We start from the raw sequence: 22983 nt of genomic DNA on the forward strand, positions 1-22983 counted from the left end.
AGGCCATTGGTATACATGTACCCTATGTAATATGTAAAATTTTACAGAATGAAAGTGAGAGAATGGTTGGTCTGGAAGTAGCAACATCTATTGAGGTTCAAAATTACTTTAAATATGAAACCTAGGAATATTTTTACATAAAAATGAGAAAATCCGCAATTTTTTCTTCGAAACTCAAAAAAGGGGGCCCTAGGGGCACGTGTTAATGTTCATGGATTGACTTAAAATTTTGCATGGATCATTTATTTGTATAATGGAACAAATTGAGGGGGCGTCGTGTAAAATATCTACAACTTCAAAAATAAGGACCACCCTAATATATATATATATATATATATATATATATATATATATATATATATATATTGTGAAGCACGAGTATATAGGAATGTATACGTGCAAACACGATTATATACCTGTATAGACTCTAAGGAGTGTGAAAGGGTAGGATAAGAAGCAAAGAATTAGAAGGAATTTACGTTCGCTGACACAAAGCAATGGATGCAAACAAATCACAATTTTGTTACACAAAGATGATTTTACCCAACATTTTAGTTTTTAAGAAATATTTAGGGCAGTTGTTAAAAGTTACGGCCTTGTAGTAGCTCTAATACAAGCATCACAACAAAGGTGCAGCGACAGTTGAAACTTTATCAAAAGTCTCGTTATTGCAACAGAGTGCTTTGTGATTGCGATGCACATGTATTACAGCTGCTGGCCGCAAATTTCATCAATCGCTTTAAAACTTTCTTGAGACCTAAAATGTTGTGTAAAATTTTCTTTGTATAATATATAAGTTTGTGACCTGTTTTGCATCCATCAGTTTATGGCTTTGTGTGCATGTAGCGCGTCAGCATTGTGTTTGTGACCATATGTTCCTTATGATTCTTGCTTCTCATCATTCCCTCTTATACATTTTAATAATTTGCCCAAAAGTTTAAACTCATCCTGTTTACTTGTATATCATATATTTGTATGTGTCTACTCGAGTACGTATGCGTATATTCGTGTCTACCTGAGCATATAAGTGTTTATACATATACGAGTATAAGTAAGTATATGTGTGTATAGTCGAATGTATATCTGTATAGATTAAAAATACTTGCAGCTACTCATATACGTATTTATTGGTGCATTTATGTAAATACGTCTACTTATATACGTGCCTACACGAGTATATGTGTATGCATATATACACTCATAAATTTAACCCCGTTTACTGTAAAAACAATACATATAAAGTGACATTACTATTTAATTTATATCTGCCTTATATTTAACAATTAAGTGGCATTAGAAGAACAATATTTGTTAAACCTAATATTATGACCACTTTACCCCATCTTACTTAAATTGTTCTAAAAAATTATCTAAAAGAGATTCAGATAACTGCTAATGAGTAAGAGTTCTTGAGACATGTAGGAAGCTTCCTATGCCGTCAATCTGCTCATAATTCTAGCAAACAAAATTTCCCAAGGAAGTTAAATGAGGTGTTTAGATTTAAAAACTTTTGATATTCACACAAAATATTTTTTTCACCAAATAAAATTTTGCCAATTGTAAAATTTTGTATTCAAAATGTAGTTTATAACTGTCCTACTCTATAATAAAATTTTCACATTCATTCGAACATTTATTTATAAGCTATAGTAATTTATTTGACGAATGACCACTTTACCCCATTGACCACTTTCTCCCACCAGACCCTAGATTTAAGATTGGTAACTTGAAATAATTTCTTTTTTTTAATATTAGTCTTCAAAATAAAAATGCTGGATTTCACCTAGACATGCAAACTTATTTATGTGAAAATGCAACATTTATTGTGCAATCATATTGCTTATTATCCTCAATTGACCAAATTTGATGTTGCTCTGATTTGCCAGATTACCATGGCGACGATGCTATTTATAATTTTCATAGAGAGCTAAATTTTCGCTGTCGTACTTACAAATCATCTGCTGTTGGATTTTTTTCATATTTTTTTCAGGGCTTAATTCAAGCTGACTTTACATTAAAACACGAGATTTTTTTTTTTTTTTTTTGTGTGAAAAATTCCATTTTTTCAGGAAAAAACTTATATAGATGAACTGAAACAGCAATACTTATATCTAAATACAAAACTTCTAGCTTGCTAATTCCCGTCATTTACGATTGATCAAAAATGAAAATACATAACGTTTTCCGCTGTAAAGTACCTTTATGATGAGTGTACTGATGGATATTGGTCATAAGATTTTTATATTTATTACTGCCACCTAATCACCATTTCTTTTTCATGGATGTGCCTCGTACTACCTATTCTGGTAAATCACGAGCCATAATATGACGGCTGAGAATTTCTTGGCCATTTAAATTCAATTCCATCTGTAGAAACAAGAAACCCTACAAGTAGGGTCCTACTGCAATGCGTGATTGGGAAAAACATAATTTGAATCCAAGTCATTGAAATTCAAATGATTTTATTATAATTATTACTTTTTTCTTTTTATACTGAAAAGATGCAGGACTTTCCAATGAGAAACTGATTTTTATCTCTTTTAGAAATAAAATTATGCTTCCTACACCTAAATTATACACCTACCACAAAATTTTCGAGAACATTGGTGCACAAAAGTTTGAAACTGGACACTAGGATGAAGTTAGAAATCAATGTAAAGAAAGTGTTTGCTCTAAGCTCTTAGAGCGAAACCTTCCTATCTCTAACAAAATATATCGCTCGTTTGGAGGAAGAGTGCCGCAATACGAAATTTTTAATTTTCTTTTTCTTTTTTTCCCCTTTAAAGACCTTCAAAGGACGTTATCTTCTTTGGAAAATGATGACAGATTTTTTGTTCGAATATTAACCACTGGACAGCACAGCAAACTTAATTTTCTTAATGCAAATTGCCTCATGAGTTCAACTTCAAACACTTCTCCTGTAAAATTTTATTTCTTCGTATTGTGACACTCTTTTTCCAAATGAGCGATATGTACCTCTAAGACAGAGTAACGTCACTTTATCACTGCTTTATATGAGAGCGTAAAAACGTTTGTCTGGTGCATACAAAGGTTGGTACTCGCGCTGTATCGAATTTTGTATCGAATTACGTTGTAATGGCTCAATGCAAAATAGGAATCTGCATGTAATGCAGTAACAACCCGAAAATCACTCTTTTTGAACCCTTTTAATCTTGCTCTGAACTACAGATATGTCAAGGAAGCAAACTATTGCGCTCCATATTAGTGATGCTACATTAATACACTCGTATGTGTTACATGTTATGCGACTGCATTTCTCTGGATAAAGGAGACCTCTTAAAAAATTAACTTTTTAAAAAATTTCATATTCAAGGCGGAGTTTTTCGATGATGAAAATGCTTGTGAAATCCTCTTTCAAGTGTGTAATTACTAATCAAAATATGAAAAATAAAAAGAAAAATCCATGCATGATGATGTCCGATGAATTAAATGCATTCTTTTATGCACTGGCGACGACTCTATGGATCCATTTGTTATAACTTTCCACTCTGGTGTAGATGCCAGGTGTATTGGGTTGGCCGCATCCTATTCCAAAAGATACGATGCCAACTTGGTACCAGTGACCATTCTTTTCACACACCAATGGACCTCCACCATCTCCCTGAAGAAAAAAAAACCGAATGTTTGAGGAATTGTTCATGGATAATAGTGTAACGATTATCACATATTAACCGCTCGCTATACAGCCTCGTTATGTTGTCATTCTACAGTGGCACAGACAAGGGGAGGGTCCAAGGAGTCCGGTCCCTTCCCATCACTTATTGAGTATTTTTTGATTGACTATAATTCAGTTATGTTGTATGTAAAATATTTCCAAACAAAGATAACAATAATTTCAGATTTAATAACTGCAAAAGTAAAATTTATTTTCTCTTTCTTCCATTGCAAAATCAAAATGTTTCCATGAACACAAATCGTTGTACAATGATAACTTTGCTTAGCTGTTTTCATTTTCAATTATGAATAAATACATTCATTATTGTACATTCTAGTATTTAAATTATGAACTTTCTATTAATACAGTTATTTTATTAACAAATGCCAAGTAATTATTCAATAATACTTTTTTCAATGTTTTTTGTTCCCGAAATTCGAAAAAATTAGAAGAATTTGTATGTATGTCTGTTGGAGTGTGATATGAGAATGGCAGACTTTCGATCCTAGACCCCCCCCCCCCCGCACCCTCCTTTGAACAATTCTTGTGTGCGCCACTGTCATTCCAACATATTACATTAGTTCTGTCTCTACCTTAACAAAAAGAAATAAGTAAAAGAATAAAGGGGTTGAAGTTCTTGTTTTACCTTTTTGCAAAACTTAGAGAAAAAATACACATGCGTCTAATAATTTCAAAGCAGTTAAAGCTTCTTGAATTGTCAATTTCAAGAGGATAAGGACCAAGGGATAAAAGGTAGCAAGCCACTTATGGCTCCACTTTACATCAGCAGAGAAGGCAAACCCCAAAAAATACGCTACTTTAAAAAATCTCTTCTTGGTTAGGCACTGACGAAGGAGGCGATTGCCTTTGAAACCGGTCTGTATGTTTTGTTTATTTATTTTTTCGAACCTGTTGACTTTTTCGTATTTCAACAAAGTCTACATTCATCTGAAATAGCAGATACCAGAAAAAACTGTTGGGGCAGGGGGGGGGGGGGCACCATGCATATCTGAAATCTCAAAGTAGTTAAAGCATTGTCAATCGTCAATTTCAGGAAGAAGATAAGATTTAAGGAATAAATGATAGCAAACCACTTTAGATACTTTGTTCTACCTGAAGAGAAGGTAAATCAAATAAAATCTACGTTCTTTTGAAGCAGAAGGCAAATAAGTAAATAACAATAAGCACACGTACATTTTTCACGATATTTTTACTAAGATAATTCTCCAAAACTGACATTTTGGAAGTAATTTATTCTCATTTAATTACTTATTATAGTCTTAGTAAATTTTATTGATATAGTATAACGGTTACTTCCCACTTCGTATTAATAGCATTTGTTTTAATTACTATTTATTTACTAGTGTATTTTTTAAAAATATTTCTTTAGTTTTAATTTGTTTTGACCCCGGACTAAAGCGATTAAACGAAGAATACTGGAATAATTCATTCCGTAGAGAGAAGAAAATGCACATTTAAAGCGGGGAAAAAGGGCTGCAATGGAATTTTACATTTAAAAAAAGGCAAAAACTTTTAAAAACTGCAGCTTTTAAGATTTTTAAAGACTTTAACACCAGGAAACTGTAGAAGATGAAAAATATATATAAATGTCATTTTGAAAATAAACCAAAAAGAAAAAAAGAGAAAAAAGAAATTCTACTTAATCGAAAAATAAATGCTTATTTAGTATTAGATCAGGTTATATAAAGTTAGAGTAATTAACTGGTTCATTGCAAAATGAAAATAATTTCAAACAAAGAGGTAACTTAACTAAAAAAAAAAAAGAAAAAACAAATGAATTCTAAAGTTAAAATATCTGCCACTTCACTGCATTGTGCATTATTGCCGAAACATGGGAACGAGGTCGTCCTTCTTCAAAAGCAATATTAATGAGAGTACGTTGAGAGAAAACAAAAACAGTAACAATTTGGGTAAAAAAAAGTTCTATTTTTAAAAGATATCCGTTTTTGTTTCTACAGTAAAGTTGAAATTCATCTAAAATATTATGTTTAAAAATAAATTATACTATATCTTATTAAAAGTTATTGTGAGTTGATTTTGAGAAAAATAATAACCTAATTTTTCAACTTACACTCAGTTGCCAATTGAAATTTACAATTTTAAAGCTACAAGAGACATTTTTCAAACTTACATCACATGCATCCCTGCCCTCAGCGCCAGCGCAGAGTGTGGTAGCGGGAATTTTGTAATTTGGTCCAAAATGAAATTTTAAAGCTCTTTCACAGTCGTCATTCCTCCACAATGGCACATTTACTTCTTTTAAGACGACGGAATGTTCACCACCTAGAAAATTACATATTTGTGAGTTTGAATGGTACTAAATGTAATTTAAATTCATATTGTTTTTTGCTGAAAGAAAAATAGGTTGCATAAAATCAAAAGAAAGAGATAGAGAGAGATGAGAGATTTTATTGAATGAAAAAGTGCAGCATCAGTGATACATAATAATGTGCAAGACTATTTTTCTACAGTTTCAAGAAATATATAAAAATTTCAATTGAAAAAAAACTTGGTTGAAAAGCAACATGAAGAAATATTAAGTGTTTTTCTTGAACAGGATAACTTCTTTTTTATTTTCGAGGAAACTGGAAAGTTGTGCAGAATTAGTACAAGGACTCTTCCGCACAGAAGAGTCCTCTTGTTCTGCAGTGCAGAAAAGGGATGATTCGTTTGTTCTTAAGGCTATTTATTTATTAAGAGGGTTTTTTTAAGATTATTTCCAACACGAATCATCATTATTATAATTAATTATTCTTATTCAAGAGAGTCCATCCTCAATGGCAATAGTGCACCCCTCCTCCAGGATAAGAATAAAATTCCCCTCAAATTACCCCTCCCCCGCTCTGCCCTAAAAATGCGTCATGGACCCCCCCCCCCCTTCATGGGTAACCCTGAATTATTAATATGCTGATGTTTTATTTCAGTTACATCATCAGTATCAGCGAGCTTCATCATCGCAAGCTGATTACACCATTTATAACTGTCTGCGTTGTCAATAGAGGTTTAACAAGTAGCCTGTTCTCTATCCCCTTTAAGTGATGGAGTCGAGTACTACTTGTTTTTATTTACTAAAAGAAACGTTGCTACACTCCAGAGTTAAGATACATTTACAGGTGTTACTTCACATTATTGTTTAGTTTTTCAATCGATCATATTTCTTCGGAAGATTATCTTGGTTGACGAAGGATCTCGGTAAACTAAGATTCGGGTAAACGAATTTTCATCAGCCTTTATATTTTTATTGTCTTATAACAAATAAATCTTGACACCTCCCCCCCCTCCCTCCAACTCCATTTAAGATACGGCTGCCTTAATGCTTTTTCTATTTAAAACAATGAAGATATTCTACATTCAACCACGAAAATTGTTTCTTTCTGGACACTGTGCAAACATATTTTTTCATTTACTCTTGGATGTTCTCATGGTTCTCGAACCTGTGCAATCTGCCTAAATGAAATTGCTTAGACAAAGCGAAAAAAAAAACAACTTTCTTTAAGAAGACAATCAAAACCAGCTTTTAAATGCTTCAATCAAAGAAAAAAAACTCTGAGTGAAATAAATGATTATTAGTAAAATTTCTCAAAAAGAGTTGTCCTTGGAGCATACAACTTCACCTAAAACTTCTCCTTTGACATTTGCCTTTTTTCTCTTAATAAACTTTCAAGTTTTTCCTTTATAATCAAGCTGTCATGTTTCTTACTCGAACTTAGCAGCACAAGTTCTCGGACTTTGAAGAAACTTTTTCCACTCACCTTTGCCAATTATGACGTGTCGTACCATACATGCAGAAATAGTGAATGTGGTTTTTAAAGCTACATAATGATTCCACGCTATTAAATAAGCGTTTGCGCAAACATGTGCCTTTATTAGTGTCTTATTTAGGATTTCCCCAGTAATGTGAAGGTTGAATTTTTCTCTGAAGATGTAAACACGATCCTTTTTTTCTCCCCTTGTCTAACTCTTCAGAGATATTGTATATTAAATTTTTACATTCCTGATAAACTTTTCCCCCCATTTTTATTTAAATATGTCTTTTGTTTCTCAAAAGTAAAATGCTCACCGAATTTTTTGAAAGAACCTACCTCATTTTCCCTTAAGTGAAGTCCTTCTACTTATTTCAAATGAGTTTTATTTCAAGTATACTGAAAATTATTTTTTAGTTAAGATCAACTATTACTCATATAAATATATTGCAATCGTAACTTGATATAATATAAAAAAATAATTGAGGAAAAAATATTGAAGAAATAATACACAAAAATTATTTACGACTCGTATTTTTAAAATAGATTCCTTACAATAAATACATCTGTTTAAAAATGTAAAAGTGTAATTAACGGTGTAGAAAGAGTACAGATTTAGACAAAAAAAAAAGCACGCACATGTTTTCCCTTTTTTTTGCGGGGGGGGGGGAGTTTTAAAAGGAGTTTTTATTGCAAAATAAGATGAGGGGGATTCGTTGTAACCCAAGAACACGTGTCTGCACCCTTTTTTGACAGTTTGTGCTTGTTTTACGTTGTTGATTACATTTTCTTTATTACAATTGCTTACATAATTCGAAATGAGTTTAAAATTAAATTGTTTAAGTTGTATTGTATTGTTTGTATTTAAAATTTTATGCAGTAAACAAGAGAAAACTTAAACTATTTTTGATGCATCTTACCATCTGGAGAAACGGTATTTAACGGAAAATGTTTCTTAACTTATGTGCAACAAAAGCAAAAAATAGAAGTGGATTTAATACAGAATATGAAATACGACTGCAGATAATATCAGCATAGCCAGGCTTCGCCAACTTTGTTTAAAAAATAAAATTAAATAAAATAAAATAAGCTTACCCCAGTTACAAAATGTATGTAATAAAAAGTTATGTTACACCTGGGTCACGAATTAATGCGATATTGAGTTAAGTATCGTATATTTATGCTGATAGTACGAATATCGACCAATAATTTTTAACTCGAAATCTCAGGACTGCAGAGTCGCAGGAGTCATGACCGGCTTTGACTACGACTCCGGGAATTTTAGAGCGTTCGATTCTGACTCCGACTCTTTTACCCCAAAATAAGTCCGACTCTAACTCTGACTCTGATTCCGCAAGCACTGGCAGAGTTGCGGACTCTGAGGGAAAATGATCGACTCCGACTCTTGAAATTTTAAACCGTCGGCTCCGGACTCCGACTTCAGCTCCTTAACGACAAAAACTGTTCATTTACTCACCATAATTTACGTTTCATAGCTTTGTCTTATCAGAAAAAGAACTCTGAAAGAATTTGATAATCATCTTCATAATTTCTTTTAACGGCGCTACTTGTTTCTATACATTGCAACACGCTAACTCTCCCCACCATTCTTTAATTCTGTAGCTCAGAACCAGAGGAACATAAGTCACATCATAATAATTTTACATTAGAAGGAAAAACTTTTTTCTGGCCCATGCAAAGGATGGGACGCGTTTTTTTTTTAACCATTGTAAAAAATTGAAAAGGATTTTTTTTTAAGAAATACGTTCGCATGGCTCGATGCGGAATAGGCTTCTACATACAATGCAATAATAAACAGAAAATCACAATTTTTTGGACTTACGTCCTTCTGGCTCTGAGGTACACATTTGTCGGATGTCTTTTCATCCATAAGCACATTTCTTCTGCATTGAAAACGGCATTCCTTGTAACACCGAAATACTCCATGATATTCGAACACTTACTTTCAGATCTCTTGCCCCAACCAGTAATGAAACATCGTGAGGATAAGATGAATTCATTATTTGTTGTACCTTCTGATGGCATACATACAATGTTGATATTAGATCGTCTTTTAGCTGGCTTTGCCAATCGAAGCAAGGCTATATCGTGAAGTAACGTCCTGTTGTTGAATGTTGGATATACGATGATTCTGGAGACATCGAATTCCTCATATTTCAGAGGTTCGTTGGTGGTTGAGACGTCATATTCACCTAGTCGAACTTTCAGAGATGATGGAAATCGACTGAAAGTAGGAGGAAAACTGCGATTACTATTGAATATTCAATAAAAAATAACATTTATCATATTACAACAACATGTGACTTTATTTGGCCGTAGCTGTCAAATAACTAGACAATGTACGGTATTATTCACTTTTTATGATTTTTTAGGTCATTTTTTTTATGTACGACGGACGTTTGAAAAGTTAGTTCAGTTTTGAAATTAAAAAAAAAAAGTACAGATACAGCAAAGAAATTTATTGCACAAAAGTCTACCACCCTTACACTGTTTTTACGACATAGCTCCCATGATTTTCCAGTCATCCAAACTATCCCGTACGTATCTATTAATTGCTAAGTTTGGATGTTATATCATATAAACTGAAAGAGCTTTGCTGATTTTGAAGTCACTTTTATCATTTTCCTTTTTTGCTGCATCTTTAAGCATGTACATGTCTGAATTATACTAGTTATAGATTAGAAGAGACTAATAACATGTTTTTGTTTACTATAGTAGCAAGAAATCAGTAATAACTTTGCTTTTGAGTTGGAGTAGAAGAAAGATAACTAACTCACTATTCATCTACGCAATGAGCAGCCGTCAACACCCAGAATTCATCCAAGAGAGAGGCACCACAGACGTACAGGTCTTGAGGCTTTTCCAACACCGCAGCCTACATAAGTACATAATTTACTGAAATTTAAGTCTGAATAGCTAATGCTAAGTATTTCATCATGAATATTCAAAGCAATATATAATTTTTAAATTCCGACAAATGTAAAAATTTGAAGTTAGTGATACAATGCATAGTGCAACGATTCCCCCCCCCCCCCGAAAAAAAAAGAAGAAAAGAAAAGAAAAAGTCAGATACTCGTTGATTAGTTCCTGAATGTGAATATAGGACATTCAGTATAAGCCTCTTTTACTGTGAATAATTCTTATCGACAAGACATACTTTGTTCGAAGAAAGCGCATCAAAGAGGAAATGGAAAGTTTCAGATTATTTGACTGCCATTGACACTAGCCTGATTCTGTTTACTTTATTTTATTTTGTTCCTTTATTTCCTTTTTGTTCCTTCATTTTGTATTTGTTCACAATATGTTTTCGTAAATAATGCAACTTTTGCCCAAAATTATGAAATATGGTGGCAACAAAACAATATGTTTTGGACCATTTTTTGAAAAATTTCTAATACCTTTATTAATACCAGTATTCTGGTATCATGTTTTAAAAAACACCTATTGTCGGTACTGAATGTTTGGTCCGGTATTGCATTTCCTAGTTGAAACTGTTGACACATCTTTGAGAAAAAAAGAACGTAATCTGGTTGTTGTGAGATGCAATCTTACCCTAACTCGAGATGCCTGCTAATATTTTTCCGGATTATCTCATGTTTAATACACAAATGCTGGACTTATTAGAATTCTTCTCGGTTCGCCAACTTTCCATAAACATTGCTTCTTACATAAACAAATCATGATATAAACTTTGTCGTAGATATTGATACTCTTGAGTCGTTAAAGAAAAAATAAAAAGGAAAGGCTTGTAAATGTATCCAACAATATTTTATAAAATATTTTTTGCATTCAATAAAATACTGTTTTCCCTCATTTCTTTGTTAATTTTAATGACCATTTATAAAAACATCGTAAAACAGATCAGCACAATTTAACACTTCCTTCTAAAAAAATGTAATCTTACGTTACAATTATTTTCACATTCATAAAAATATTCTGACCAGTTCAAAACTACCTCTAAGTCAAGGCTAAGGGGCAAAACTACATGTACCGACAGCCCGGTTAGGACATCAAGAGTCGCACTACAGTTGGGAAAACCTAACCTGGCAGTGTCGTCAGAGGAGTGAGATTTTGACGGTGATTAGCCTTCGCAATGCCAGGTTAGGTTTGCCCCAACTATAGATCCGCAAAAGGTTCAAAGAAAATTCGAAAGAAAAACAAAGTTAAATGGTCAACTTAATAAAGGAAAAAAAATCACATTTAAACTTTGAAGTAGAAAACTCGCACTCACATGCCACGACCACTCTCCAGGTTCCGTTACTCCGTCTCGGTCGTTGTTGGGGCCCTTGGTGCCACAGTTACCGGATTTCTTTGATGCTGGCAAGATTCCCACAGACACAGAATTTGCATCTACGAAACAGCACACTTTGCTGCTATATGAACAGTAGGAATATGGCTTTCCTCCAGAACCAACACATTGCCAATATTCCATGCAGTCACATTGACTTCTGGACAGGTAAGCAGCTGAAGAAATTGAAAAAGAAATTAAAAAAGCTCTTTATTCTCTGAGAAACACAAATTAATGATACTGCATACAAAAAATGATCGGTATTCTGTAAAGAAGAACAAAGAAACGATGGCCAATTAAATTAAGTACTGATGAGATCAAATTTTAGGTATGTGCAAACTAGTTTAAAGACGAAACATTGGTTCTGCTGTTATTCTTCAGGAAACGTTGTGCTGAAATTTTCAGAGTGAAAAATATTGTGATGATTATATATAATACACTATAGTCCGTTTTTCAGCAGTTGAGACTTGGCCACGCCCCCAACACGTGGTATTGGAAGATTCTATATGCGTCTTTTGGGGATGAGGCTTCAGACCAACACTAAGAAAGGTTGCCTGTTGGCCATCGTTATCGCAATGGGAGAAGACAAGTGTTCCATAATTTTCTAAGAAATCACCTTCCACCTTCTCTCTCTAAGAAAAGGTGTGCTACATTTGTTAAGATTTGCAGTGTATTTCTATACGTTTCGGGTTAATTTATCATTGATTTTGCAAAGGAAATCCTAAACTTTCTGTTTTTCACACTAACTAAACATTTTCTGCAAACACGGTGAACAGCTACAAGTGAAATTGGAACGAAAATGTTTCAATCTATTATGCTGAAACTTTCACAAAACTCAAACGTGGGTTTTAACGCATTTTCTAATTATAAATCTCTGATTGCATTTTGTTAACTTTGTTGGTCAACCATTTCTCACCTTATTTTCGATCCAATTTTCTTCTTTAAAGCGTTTTTTTTTAAGTATTACACAGTAGTATGGGATAAATGAACTACTTTTGCAATATTTCGAACTGTTTTACTTCGCATATAATGAAGAATTAATACATTTTCGAATTGCGTTTGTTGTTACTTTGCGAATTCGACCCATTTTGAAAATAATACGTAGAATTTGTGAAGTAAACAAGCAAAAATTAATACCAAACAATCTTTTAACCACTGCATTGAAAAAATAATTAAAAAAAAAAAAAGAAAACTACAGACGACAACTTTAATTTCGAAATTTTCTGAAAATATTTCTATGTCACCTCGTTTTTGGCCCATTTCAAACAGTCAATATTTTGTGAAAAATGTTGGGTTGATGTAATATAGAGACAGTATAAAAAAGTATTTAACTACTATTTCAATTTCTAGGCACTTCATTTTTAAATACACACATTTAAAGCGTGCGAATAATTTTGGAAGGTAAGTTGAGTAGGTAAGTTGCACTCTGTGTGCCACATTTCAATACTTTAGTACTTTTTTTTTTCAATATAACTTTTATTCTTCAGAAATGAAAAAAGGAACAAAACAAAAGTTAAAGCTTTTCACATGAAAATATGGTTATCTACAGAATAATTGAATAAGTGCCTGAAACAACGTTTTATGTTACTGTTTTGACCTATTTATTTTTGTAAATACGAAAAAATGTATATGTTTTTTTTTTTTAAGTTTTGCGATTCCTCTAAAAGTAATTCAGTTATTCCAGTACTTTTACGGAACAGCATTACGTGTGGGGATCATAAAAAAGGCAAAAATTTGTTGCCCGTATTCTAATACAGCTCTGAACAAGGACGGATATAAGGCAGGGGCGGCATTTCAGCATTTCATTTGGGGGGTCGAGTTTCTTAAATACGTATTACCACAGTGCGGTAACAAACACACATTAGCTAACAGTAGGCTTGTCAGACGTCCCGGTTTGACCGGGATAGTCCCGGTTTTCAGACAAAATTCCGGCGTCCTGACCGGTTTACTTCACGTCCCGTAAAAAGACAAATTTTTTAAAATTTTATTTTTATAATTTATTTTTAAAAATAATTAACTGTGAAGGAATATTTAGGATAATTACTTTATCATTTGTAACAGTCACTTGAAAATTGATACCGGATTAGCTTGTGAGGATTTTTACAAGATTGAAACCAGAAAAGACTAAAAAAGCCCTATAAAATGAAAAGTATATCTAAATATTGTTCATTTTTTTTGTTCCTCATTCAAAGTGTTTTTAAATTGAAATAAAATGTAAATATTTACATCTTATTTCAGTTTTAAAAAAATATTTACATTAAATATTTACATCTTAGAAAGTGAAATATTCAAATCTTATCCACTTATGTCATTTTTCATAACTCCTGTTTTAAGTTTATAATTAGTAACCATTTATTCATAACATAAAGAATAAACTGCCCTTTAAAACATCAAAAATCAGCCACAGGTGGGTACCTTTTGAACACTAGCGACGTTTGTGTGTGTGTGGGGGGGGGGGGGATACATCCTGGTGTCCCGGTTGAACATTTCAGAAGTCTGGCAAGCCTAGCTGACAGGAAGTGGTCATAAAATCGGTTTAGTACAAATAAAAATTAGTGCTTAGAAGCAATTAAAATTTTGATTCATTTTCTAATAAGTTTTCATATAAAACATTTCGATACTGAAGTTTTTATACCTTTTGGAAAAGTTTTAATGCATGATTTTTGGAATTCGGAAGAACAGGGAAGTGTTACTATCAGTGCCCATTGTCATGCTGTTTTGTTAGTACAGCTAAAGAGAAAAGGTTTTTTTCTTCTTCTTCTTTTTTTTTTTTTTTTTGCCCATTGTGCTTCGAAAATCTTTCTCTAACCTAACAAAAATCTTTCTCTACCAGCTGAGCTGATTGGAATAGTTAAAAAATAATTGAAGATTGAAGTAACAAAGTTATGTATGAAAACACTTTTTATATCTTGCTCTTCAAAATCACACCGGCAACTTCAAAAATTGTGAGGCTTTAATTTTTCATCACTGAATAATCTAGTCTCGTCGGCGCTCTCAGCTTCAATGAGATGTCATCTGCCACCAGCTCTGTTATTCACTATTCCAGGCTGAAGAGTCCATAACAAGGACGGAACTGCAGTCTCTGGATGTGATAACCGGTCTGACGGTATATTGCTTGTAATTTTTCTTGCCTAGTGCTAAAAACTTTACTCATAATTGAAAAATTTTATTTTTCGTTTTCAGAAAATCCATTCCAGATAATATAGAGCCAACCATGCAGAAAAATAATTATGATCAAATCTTGTGCTAATTTTATTCGAAAATCAATCTATTACTTCATACAAAGTATTAAAAAATCAGTGTTTGACTTCACATCGTCATGTGGAATTTTTTTATTTATTTATTTATTTTTTTTTTAATTTTTTTTTTTTTTCAGCGCCTTTTTAAAATTGGCTCGGAGGAAGAATTTTTTTGAAAAAGTTTCACGATTGATTGAAATATACATCTATGTAAAATCTATTTTCAATTTCAATTGCAGATTGAACTATGGTAGTATGAACGCACAGATCAATTGTAGATTGAACTGTGGCTTGAATAGTCCGAAAATTAAGGGTAGCCGATTGAAGATGTTTTGACGGAGTAAAGCATTTTTAAAACACTTTCCTCAATACAAACAAATTGAATAAAAATTCAAACGAAGTCATACATACTGAAAAGCTTGAGCTTTTTCACCATTGAAAGAATCGTTTTGCAATGATTCTCACAGTCGTGAAATCACTGCTTTGAAGTTATAGAGAAAGATTTTTATGGTTTTAACTCTTGAAGACCATCTTGTGTCACTCCTAGATTGCATGACTATAGAGCCCCATAAAAGGTATTTGTTCATATGGTTTTTTTTAATTCAATAAGCACATGCATTTTTAAGAAGTTTCTATGAAAGCAGATAATGCATTTAGCAGCTGAAACGTGTTTCTAGCAAAAGAAAGCGATGAACACTCGTCAAATAAATATACACTTGAAAAATGAGCGTAGAAGTGAATGTAAAATATCAATGAACTTTCTTGAGAAAACCATGCAGCCACACCACTTTGCACGAGCCTCTCATATTGGACATACCATCGTTACACTGGGCACACAAGTATGAAATATTTAGTCGTGAAAAGGCCGAAAAATACTTCGTGAATTTCCAAGTCATCATCCAAATAACGAAAAACACTTTCTAGTCTGGGAATGTGTCCAGTTTCATCAAATAGTTACTGAGAACCAGCGAGATTTTTTTAATGAACATTGATTTCCGACTTACATAAATTGAATTCACCCATTTTCTATCATTCTGCTCAAAAAATTTGGGGGTGCGACCGCCCCCTCTTGACCCCCCTATTTGCCGCCCCTGATATAAGGGAGGGGTGATGGGGGCGATCGCGATTCCTTGAGTCGAGATGCAAAACTCTTCCACGGCATATTTTTGATACTGAAGTTGAAAATTGTTTTAGCCTATCTTCAATAGTTTTACGAAGCTCTTGCTGTCTGGAAAATGAAATTGTTTCACATATCTTAACACTTTAGAGACAAGGATCCGAACTTTATACAGGAAGTATTTCACAGTTCGAAAAAATCAATTTTAGACGATTTTAATGATGTTAAACAGGTTTATAGGGTTCAAGGGCTCTTTTCAGGAAAGCTTTGAAAATTGAAGTCCCCCCCCCCCAAAAAAAGTGAAACTATTATGAGACACCTTTGATGGCGTTAAGGTAAAGGGATGTGGTTTGGTACACTCCTCTGGAATTTTGTAAAAAAAAAAAAGTTCAACCTCCCCCCCTCCCAAAATAACTGAAATGAGACGATCTTTCATAGTGTTTGGAAGGGGGGGGGAGCGGAGGTTTGCGAATTTATAAAAGGGAAAAAGTGTGAAATCAATCGCTCCGTCCTTGACTCTGGATGTAAAAGGCGTAATTTTTAGCAAGAAACGTTGCGATAGTCGACCTATTCAGTTGTTCACCGTATCGCACATTGCTCCCCCCCCCCCCTCCGCACCATTTAGGTGAGCTAACTTTGCGATTTTTGTGTCGAGAAAGAGATTATTAAAATTTAGAATTTAAATCAGTAGCGGGTGCGGTTTTCCAAATTTTGAATTATGTCACTTTCCTTGCCGGGGTGCAATATGATTCTTTGTTAAAAACACACATGATCTTAAAAATATTGTGGCTAGCTCTATCCGGGGGGGAAGGGGGGAGCCGGCCTTTTCCTTTTAAACAATTTTAGTGCGATTTTGGTGACTTAGAGCAAATCTAAGGAGCCATTCACAAATGATGTTACGCTTGAAAGGGGTAGGGAGGGAGTGTTCATGAACTTCTGATAGTTAGTCTCAAGGGGGAAGGAGGGGATTACAAAAAATGTGACTTCACACATTTTGGTTCAAATAAAAGCGTTCGTTATAGCAATATGTTCATTGAACATTGCGTGAGATGTGACGAGAGGAGAGGGTAAGGTGAAGTGTAACATCCTTTATGGACAATCCGTGGAGACGTTAAGCTACTGTTGTACTGAAGTGTTATAACTAACTTCGTTTCTGCCCCCCCCCTAAAGAAACGAAGTTAATTAGCCCCTCCCCCGCGCTGGCAATTACTCGCCCTGGGGGGTACTCGTCATCTCTTAAGACGGCAATACCGATGAACCTATAATTTTAAAAGAGTATTCCAACCAAAGTCACTTTTTATAAAGCACCGAAAATTATTACATATTTCTAAACATTAACATTCATGCAAAAAATGGAGAAATAATCTTGATTTTAATAGTCAATTACATTAATATATTTCAGATTGATTTTTTTTCCCCTCATTTACTTTTATTTCTCACATGTAAATCCTTTCTGGAACAACTGGCCAGTCCCCGCCTTTGGTTCAACCAGTTTGTTTTTTTTTTTTTTTTGGGGGGGGGGGGGGCAACTTTTGTTCGAATAATGTTTTCAGCATTTTTAAAAAATAACTGCTACTGTAGATCTACTGATTGTATATGAACTCTATATGATCTGAAATTTTGTACAATCCATATAGAAGCATCAAAGACCCAGCCCCTGAGAGCTTCTGAGTCATCTCCCCCCCCCCCTCAAGAAAAGAGAGAGGGAGATGGAGAGAGATATACTAAGTCTTCAAAAAGAACGCAACTCTTAAGCATTTCAATGCCACAGTCTGTGTGGCAATGAAATTTTTCTGCCCCCCCCCCTTTTTTTATCAGCGCACTTGCAATTTCGAATATAGGACGTAAGTGTTTAAAAGGATATCGTTCAAAATTCAGAAAGCCTATCCTTAATAGAAATGTTTCATTTGGAAAAGAAAACACCTTATTTTTTTTGTAAATACAATATTTATAGTTCTGAAATTTTCAGTTTAAAATGTAAAGATTCCCCGTAAATGGCCTCCCCCCTTTAATATATCAAAAGATATGATGAAAACTGAAAATCAAAGGAGGGGGGGGAGGTAAATGAAATGTCAGCGAAACTGGGAAGACACCCAAAAAATCGCACAACATAAATCAGGAAAACGTTCAGGAGTTGTAAAGAAGTTAGTTTGGGTAATTCTAAAAAATTCCAATTCGAGTGAGGTCAACAGTTCTTAAATAAAGTCAACAATTCCCCTTATAATCCCCATTCCCGTCAAATGGTGTCCAGCGCTACACCTGCTATCTAAATTATTGTATAGCTTCTTACCAGAGAAATCGTCCCAAAATAGGGTCAACATTCACTACAAATCCGGATTCTAATAATGTCCCTTAAGAGTGAGAACATAATGAAACCTTTAAAATCCCCCACGTGAAGGAAATAAACTGTTTCTTAACAACGTAAACAGTCCTGATTAAAATACCAAAAAAGTTCAGAGTAAAAATACCATTAAAATCAGAGTAAGCACAACAGTTTTTTTTTTCTTTTAAGTTCCCTTTTAAATGAGGACAATAGTACAAAAAACTTCTCATTTCGGAAAGAGAAACATTCCCTAAAGTCTCTATTAGAATGGTGATATCAGCGCTTTCAAATAACATCTCCCTCTGAAGATCTCCGTTATGATTAATTCCAAAAATCTTCATCAGTACTGGTCCGATAGCATACAAAGCAAATTAAAAAAAAAAAAAAGAACAATGCTCTCTATTGTCGCTACTAAAGTAGGGATATTAATTCAACAAAATCTTAATTAGAACCATTAATCCTTAAAAACACACACACAAAAAAAAAAGAAAATTAAGTTTCATTAAATTTTTTTTAAAAATTGCCAATGCGCTAACGTAGTCAACTGGTGAGTCTGGAGATATGGATTTGGTGGATTAATTTACATTTTAATAGCAGTTTTAATGTTATTTGAACGTGTTGTTTCACTAACTTGGTGGAATAATTTTAACTGCAATACCCTACACATAATATTTAATGATATTTTTACCAAAATTAGTTTGGCGAAGTTTTTACATTTTAATGCACATTTCGTAATGAGTGTAGCGCCAAGATTTTTGAACACTTATCCCGATCGCGTTATCATAACTCTGCCTATCAAATAAGTTTTTAAAATGTCTTTTTTTTTTTTTTGCAATTAAATTCATTTCCATCAACGAATGCAATCTAATTCATTATCTATTTTTGCAATTAAAAGTAGCGTAAAAATGTAAAATAATCCAAATCCATTATTTATCGAAAAAAGGACCACAGTGCCATACATTCGCCAGACATTGCCAAGTTTATAAAACTGCGTAAAATGTTTGCTTAATCTACATTCATAAGATATGAATTTTAATTCCGAGCAGAAGATGATACAAAGAAAATGTTTTGCATGTATAATTGGCCTTTCCTGGTAAAAAATAAATATTTTTTTGTCCGTAACTGGGGGCAGGGGGCAGACTCTATTTAATAGTTTTCTTTATTTAGTTTACCAGATTGTTTTACATAGCAAAACAACCCGGCGTTGCCTGTGTGTAATAATTGTGAGAAACAATATATATAGTTACTTTTATTCGTTTTCTTCTGTAACTGAAATATCTCAAAACACACAGCTTTGACTTGATTAAAAGTCGAGCTTTTTCGTTACCCATAAAAGTAAAATAGCAATAAATACGGAAGGATAAACTAGCTCTCTTTTAGAAACCAAAAAACGACATTTAAGAATATACAAATTTGAGAAATTTCCAAAATATGAATTTAAACTTCTTGTTTAAAACGATTTACTTTTTTTTTTTTTGAACATATTCTAAAATCGTCTCTCTATATTGCTATTGAAGTACAAACTTTTAAAAAATGTAGCCGCCCGTAATCCCTTACTGCGATTTAAAATGTTACGAAATTTGCGGTAATCGTTTTGGGATACCTTGGATAAGTCTCCCCCTCCCTACTTTGTAAAACTGTGTGTTACTAATTTTATCGAAGAGATAGTGTCGCCAAATACTGAGATACTTCTGGTGACCATGAAATGATGTTATCCGAAATGTTTCCAAAATAAGTAGTAAAGTTTGGCAATTGTGTTTGAAATTGTGCGCAAACTTGTGCTGTTTATGAATTTGATTAATTTAGTTGGCGAATCATTTTACATGTTAACAAATAATATAAAGAAAGAAATATTAAAGAAATGGCGATATTTTGGGTACATGGGAAAACCGAGAAACAGTATTCGCGTAGTTTTTAGCTTCAAAAACAGCAACAATTGAAAAAATTGCCACATGCCTTAGTTATTAAAATGATTCCGCAAAAAAAGTTTGGCGAGATTCCTGTTGGTCGATCAAGCACCCAGTCAACACAAATAAATTTTTTTAAAAAATATAATAATAATTGCCTCAAAGTTGCGTAAAACTGGAAAATAATCAGCCAAATCCATGTATTATTTGCCTATCTTGTGCAAAAAATCTTACTTTCCAATTTAACTTGAGAAAAGCCTTGGACAGTCAGACGAAAAGCAAAAATAGTCAACAATACAACAATTATCGCTATCGACAGAGAGTTGAGATGATACCCTAAATACTATATTGTGTTGAGGAAAGCCTTCGAACATGGAACTAATAAAAAAATTTTGAAAAAAAAAAAAAAATAGAACCGACTTCAAATTTGCTCTAAAAAGTGAAAAATAATTTTATTCTTTAAACACCATCGATAATACTTTTAAACATAATTTTTGAAGTTGGCGCAAAAACGATCGATAAAATCATTCACAGCCATAACTCAACTACAAGTATAAATTTAACCAGGTCCAGTTTCTTCACTACCACATGCATTACGCATTGATGACAGCATATCTGAGTAACGATATAAATGTTTCGTTCCTAAGTTTGGATGATTTTTTGATAAAAATATGAACGAAGCATGGTTACAATGGATTTTACTTTTTGTTTTTGCGCCAACTTCAAAAATTATGTTTAAAAGTATTATCGATGGTGTTTAAAGAATAAAATTTTTTTTCACTTTTTAGAGCAAATTTGAAGTCGGTTCTATTTTTTTTTTTTTTTCAAAATTTTTTTATTTCATTCTTTTTAGTGTAAATGTAGATATTTCAGTAAAAGTAAGAAGTTACCTAGTAAGAAGTGCGGCTCTATATCACTGTATTGCTTTAGAAAAGCCTTTATTCAAAATTATCATTACAATTACTATTAATGTTACAGTTATATGGCACCAAACTTTTATAACAATGAGTTTCATATTGTCGCGTAGATGAAAATAGCGAAGACAATGTGAAAGCCAAATGAAGCGAATACTCGTTAGTCTCAACTCGAGATCTTTATTCAGAACCACGAATGAACGTTACATCTCCTTATATACAACTTGAAAAAGTGCTGGAACTTTCCAGACTTTAAAAGATACTGAAATTAATAGAACATTCGAGAAACAGTAGAAACGAAATTTTAGTAACATTCACTTTGTCCTAGTCGGGATTTGAACCCGGGTTGCTCGTGTGGGAGACGAGAATTCTACCACTGAGCCACCGTTATCCTCGGATGAAAAGAGCGAACTTCGCTACAATATGATTTTAATCATTTAATAGGGAAATTTACTGTTTTTTGCCCATAACTTTTTATCTAAAGAACAAATATGGTCAAACAAAGTAATGGGACCTAAGTTGAGCCATCCTCTATCCATTAAAAAAAGAATCATCAAAATCGGTTCACTAGGTGAGACGCTATGAGTGGACAAACAAAAAAAAAAAAACATACATACGGTATGAACTGATAACCGCCTCCTTTTTGAAGTCGGTTAAAAAGCTCATAACTCGGTTTTTATTCTACTTAGAAGTTTGGAACATCTACTTAGAAGTGGTGCCATCTTCAGCGGAAAAATCAGAGCTTTCGATGGACATATAATGTTAATATGTGCAAGTATTTTTTCATCCTCATATTAGAGAATTTATACGAAAATTGGATTTTATCGCCCCTCAAGGGGGGTTTTGCCCCCCTTAACGGGGTGAAAACTACCCTATGTGTTATTCTGATGCATAAACTATATTATTGTAAATTTTCATCAAAATCCATTCAGTAGTTTTTTCGAGAAAGAGTAACAAACATCCATCCATACATCCATACAGACAAACTTCCACATATATAATAGTAGTAAGATAATAATTGTGAACATACATATGGCCGCAGCCATGTGATGAATGTTTGCTTCCAATATTAACACTTAAATCCTGATGAAGTAGATTAAACATTATAATCAAGTAATTAAAAATAAATAGTTGTGCCTCAGACATTTTGGAAACATTACTTATTGGTGTCTTGCGTAAAAGAAGTAATCAATTGGAATGATTCCACGTGTTTTTGATCGGTGCTGGTGCTGCTAGAGTTAAAGCAACCTCCAATGGTGAAATGTACCTAGGAAGGATTAAAGCCCTGAATCCTTCCCCCTGAAGAGAAGGATTCAGGGCTTTAGGAAGAATAAGCCATAAGCCAAACTTGAAGCACTTGTTACTATGCGTCAGAACGACGACGGTTATATTGCAGAAGAACGGCAACACCAGCTATAAAGACATTTTTTCAGCTGTTGAGACTAACATTTATAAGGCAGTAGTGGGGTAAATATATGGGTTTTACATCACGAGGATTGCAAGGATTGTACGTTCGACCGCTGCTCGCTCATGGGGGCGTGTTTGAAAAGGGAAGGGGAGATTCCTGAAAGATAAGGGCTATTTTCGCGGAATGTTTTTTTTTCTCTCCCCCCCCCCTGCTGGTGTGATGGACTTTATCGTCGAAATAGTTGGAATTTAAATAAATATCATATTTAACTTTAGCTTTCTAGTGATACAGAAAAGCTTAAATTTTGATGAGAAATAAAAATTTTC

At 33.4% G+C, this 22983-nt stretch overlaps 1 protein-coding gene across 1 annotated transcript in view; it reads right to left on the reverse strand.

Annotated features, from left to right (window-relative positions):
• Window positions 1-1639: 1639 nt before the first annotated feature.
• Window positions 1640-22983, reverse strand: part of LOC129216428 (phenoloxidase-activating factor 2-like) — a 44568-nt gene continuing 23224 nt past the window's right edge. The window contains exons 3-7 of the mRNA XM_054850643.1: window positions 11693-11925; window positions 10239-10336; window positions 9405-9685; window positions 5829-5980; window positions 1640-3622 (exon numbers count right to left, since the gene is read on the reverse strand). Of these exons, the coding sequence (XP_054706618.1) occupies window positions 3461-3622; window positions 5829-5980; window positions 9405-9685; window positions 10239-10336; window positions 11693-11925 (926 nt within the window). The 3' untranslated portion in view covers window positions 1640-3460. The remainder of the gene's footprint in view (window positions 3623-5828; window positions 5981-9404; window positions 9686-10238; window positions 10337-11692; window positions 11926-22983) is intronic.

The sequence above is a fragment of the Uloborus diversus genome, chromosome 2 (assembly GCF_026930045.1).
Source record: "Uloborus diversus isolate 005 chromosome 2, Udiv.v.3.1, whole genome shotgun sequence".
Taxonomy (NCBI): domain Eukaryota; kingdom Metazoa; phylum Arthropoda; class Arachnida; order Araneae; family Uloboridae; genus Uloborus; species Uloborus diversus.